Here is a 3,662-nt window from a genome sequence, read left to right as displayed (position 1 = left end):
ACACATATATAATACCACTAGCTAGACTGAGGAATTGTTTTGAGCCCTGGCAAAACCAGTGATGCGACCCAAAACGCTAATTGCATAAGCAGATGCGACCCCTTGCAAGCTCTGAGAAAGCCCGTGGTCTCAATGCAAAAACAAAACAACAACAAAAAAAATCAAGATGTTACAAGATCCTCCCCCCCCATGGATCTCATATAGTTACCAGATGAATCCAGTGAATGATGTGTAGCCCCCCCAAAAACAACAAACTTGTTGCTGGAGTTTCACTGAATTCAGACAGCAAATGTTGGGATAGCATCCAAAACAGGCCCAAATAGCAGTAGTCTAAAGTAAATAATTTAATATGCTTAATAAACCTCTTTTTGTCCTTTTATTTGCATCCTTTGAGTGTTTAATTCCTGTCATTGACTTGTGTTGATTCAGACTGAAACAGGGACAATTAATGAGCATTGCTTTGTATAAACCACAAGTAAACATCCCCCAAAATGATGGGTTTCTCTCCACAGGCACTGAACGTAGTACAACCAAATGGAAGATGACTTGGGAAAGTATCCACCATTCATATGTTTACATTTAGCTGATGGCTAAACTATAAAATAACAAAAGACTACTCACCAATAGGCAGCACAAGGAAGAAGGGCAGCCAGCAAAGGACGAAACAGCCCACCACGATCCCCAGCGTCTTGGCTGCCTTCTTCTCACGGGAGAACTTGAGCAGCCTCAGGGCGAAATGCGTGCGGCTACGCAGGGCCTCGTCTTCCGACACCGCCGTGTTGCCTCGATGCATCCGCAAGGTCACCGCCTCCGAAGCATGGTCAGAGCGTTCGGTCTTACGCCCCTTTTTCAGGCCCCTGGTCTCTCGCCGCGCCACCACGTACACGCGGCAGTACATAGACAAAATCACCACCAGGGGGAGGTAGAAGGAGCCGACGGCCGAGAAGATCGCGTATCCGGGTTCCTCGGTGATCTTGCAAATAGTCTCATCCTCGGGCGCCGGCTCCTTCCAGCCAAACAGCGGACCCACGGAGATGGTGACCGAGAGCACCCAGATACCAAACAAAGCCAACAGCGCCCGGCGCTCCGTCATGATCGCCGGGTAGCGTAACGGGTAGCTGACTCCGACATAACGGTCCACGGAGATCACGCACAGGCTCATGATGGAAGCAGTGCAGCAAAGGACATCCATGGCCGCCCAGACGTCGCAGAACGGCCGACCAAACACCCAGCGACCGAGGATCTCGAAGACGGCCGAGAAAGGCAACACCGTGGAGCTCAGGAGGAGATCGGCCACTGCCAGGTTTACGATGAAATAATGCGTGACAGTGCGCAAATGTCTGTGACACACCACAGATAGTATGACCAGGATGTTGCCCAACACCCCAAAAATGATGAAGATCCCCAGTACAAGCCCTAAAACCACAGCTTTAACGACATTAAGATCTGAAGGTATCACCTGACTACAGTTGGAACAGTTTTGGGCAATAGAATCCAGGGTCATGTTGTCTTCTGGAGAAATCATTGACTCATGATGTTCTGGCAGGCAGTGTGGTAGATTGAGTGACTGTATCAAGTAATGGCAATCACTCAGTTTGTCTTTTTTTATGCTTGATTCCTTCCAGCGGTCCAGAAACAGATTGAAATGTCAGACACAACACTAGCTGCACTACAGGGCATCAGAGCATTTTCATTTCTCTCGCCCACGAGAAACATCACGCATAAGATTCAATTAAGCTTGCCATGTCATAACGTACTGTGACGGATTATGGATCATCTTAACGAGCTATTACACTGATCACACAACCAAAAATAGCCGCGTCTTCGTAAAACAGAGGAAATCCAACATCTCGTATTGCAAAGACCGAGACATCACAATGACCTAAGTCATAAATTCAACACGAATGTTTTGACTTATTCAAATCAAGACGCAGCTGGTGATCCAATTTGTAAAAAAACAATGAGCAAACTAGGAAAAGGAAAATCACATGTTTTCAGAGGAGTTCGTGAATGCTTGTTTTGAAAGAGAAGATACTGTCCAAATAATCTAATTGTGCCGTAATGTCCTCCAGTATTTTAGTCAAACGGTCATTCTGTCTCTTGGTTGAATAAGTCGCTGTCAACACTTGACTGGTTCAAATTATGAGGTTGCTTGGCTTCTGTTGGTACAATAATCTCCTCCCTCTAATTACCTGACAAAGAAGTGCAGACTGTTATCACAAAGCTAATGGATTTTCCTCATCTTTCAAAAATGCTACACTAGTGTGAGAGGATCCCCATGATTTAAAGAAACATTTCCTCTGATAAAGAAACAGGGTAGTAACTCAGGCTGATAGTTTTGCTATCCATATGTATGTAGTGCTTATGTATGCTCAGGGCTGTGGGTGGTCCTCATCTGTTAGGGCTGAGAAAGCGATGATGTGCTTATTGACGAATAATAGCGACAGTATAAGAGGGGTTAAACAGATGGTTATTTTTGGCAGAAGGAGCAGGTCAGTCACAAAGAGTCTGTCTCACTGGACTGGGAAGCGTTCCAATAAAGAGGCACACAGGTCCAACACTAAAATGGCAACAATGGTACATCGGTGTCTAAGTCCTCTCTGAAACACAAACAAAGAGAGGGAGAGAGAGAGAGAAGAGAGAGAGAAAAGAGAGGGGAAAATGTGATGAAATGAGGGGATGACTTTTCACAACAAATCAGTACCAATCAAAATTTTGACTCGGATAGCACAAAAATATTTCCTATTCAGCCAGTCCCTTTTAAAACAGGTCTGAATAGGACAGGTAGATGGGATCAGACGAAATCCTTTAATACAATAAAATTAGATTATAGTCTGGAGGGGTTTTTTTTGTCCCTTTCTCCCCCAATTTATATGTTTCCAATTCCCTTGTTTTCCTCGTCTGTGTCGTTGCTTGCATAACCCCCCCCCCCCCCCGCCAGCTGGGGAGGGCATAGACTACCAAATGTCTCCTCCGATACTTCTGGAGTCAAGCACCGTTTCTTTTCATCGGGCCTTGCAAGACATTTTCAGAAAGCCCTTACACATGCTGAGGTTCACACTACGCTCCCCGGATCGGTCCACCGCTAATCTAGCCCCGACGACCGACCAGTGAGAGCCACTGTCTCAGCAATGGGGAGACGATCCCCTGCCGGCTTCCCACCCACGAACACCGTCAATTGTGTTCGAGTGGACACCCAGACAAGCCAAAAGCACCACAGCCAAGTTCAGAACCCAGGTTTCTGCGGTGGTCGGCACTTTTTTTCCTGCTGCTTCACCCAAACGCCAACAGTCCACACTTTTAATGAGATAACCACCAGACAGTTTTGAGGTCAAATATTTGAGTATTGTGTTTGACAGGAGAGAAAAAAAAAAAATCGTACCAAATCAGTAACATCTTTCACGGATGCACAGTGTACTGACTGAAGGGCATTCTTTGATTCTATTCCAAGCCGCTTGGTTTTCATTATGTCTTAAATGAATAAATATTTTGTCAAGCACAGATAACAGAACTCTCACACAACTAAATGAGCAGTGGGACTGTCATTTTCAGGTATACAAATCACATTAAAAGCAGACCAGGAAAGCTGTTAAAAAATACAGTCATACACACACAGCTTCAGAAACAAAAAAGATGCTACAGTTTCAAGGAAGTTCTCGGCC

General features: G+C 45.4%; 1 protein-coding gene across 2 annotated transcripts in view; it reads right to left on the bottom strand.

Moving 5' to 3' along the window:
• The window catches only part of adra1aa (adrenoceptor alpha 1Aa), a 6,207-nt gene extending 4,667 nt beyond the window's left edge, over positions 1–1,540 (bottom strand). The window contains exon 1 of one of the 2 annotated variants that reach the window (XM_030782930.1): positions 622–1,540. In XM_030782930.1, coding sequence (XP_030638790.1) covers positions 622–1,525 — 904 coding nt within the window. In that variant the 5' untranslated portion in view covers positions 1,526–1,540. The remainder of the gene's footprint in view (positions 1–621) is intronic. The other variant, XM_030782923.1, reaches the window with a different exon arrangement.
• Positions 1,541–3,662: the final 2,122 nt, after the last annotated feature.

This window comes from Chanos chanos, chromosome 1 (assembly GCF_902362185.1).
Source record: "Chanos chanos chromosome 1, fChaCha1.1, whole genome shotgun sequence".
NCBI lineage: Eukaryota > Metazoa > Chordata > Actinopteri > Gonorynchiformes > Chanidae > Chanos > Chanos chanos.
The sequence above is the reverse complement of the archived record's forward strand: the minus strand, read 5'-3'. Positions and strand labels throughout refer to the sequence as shown.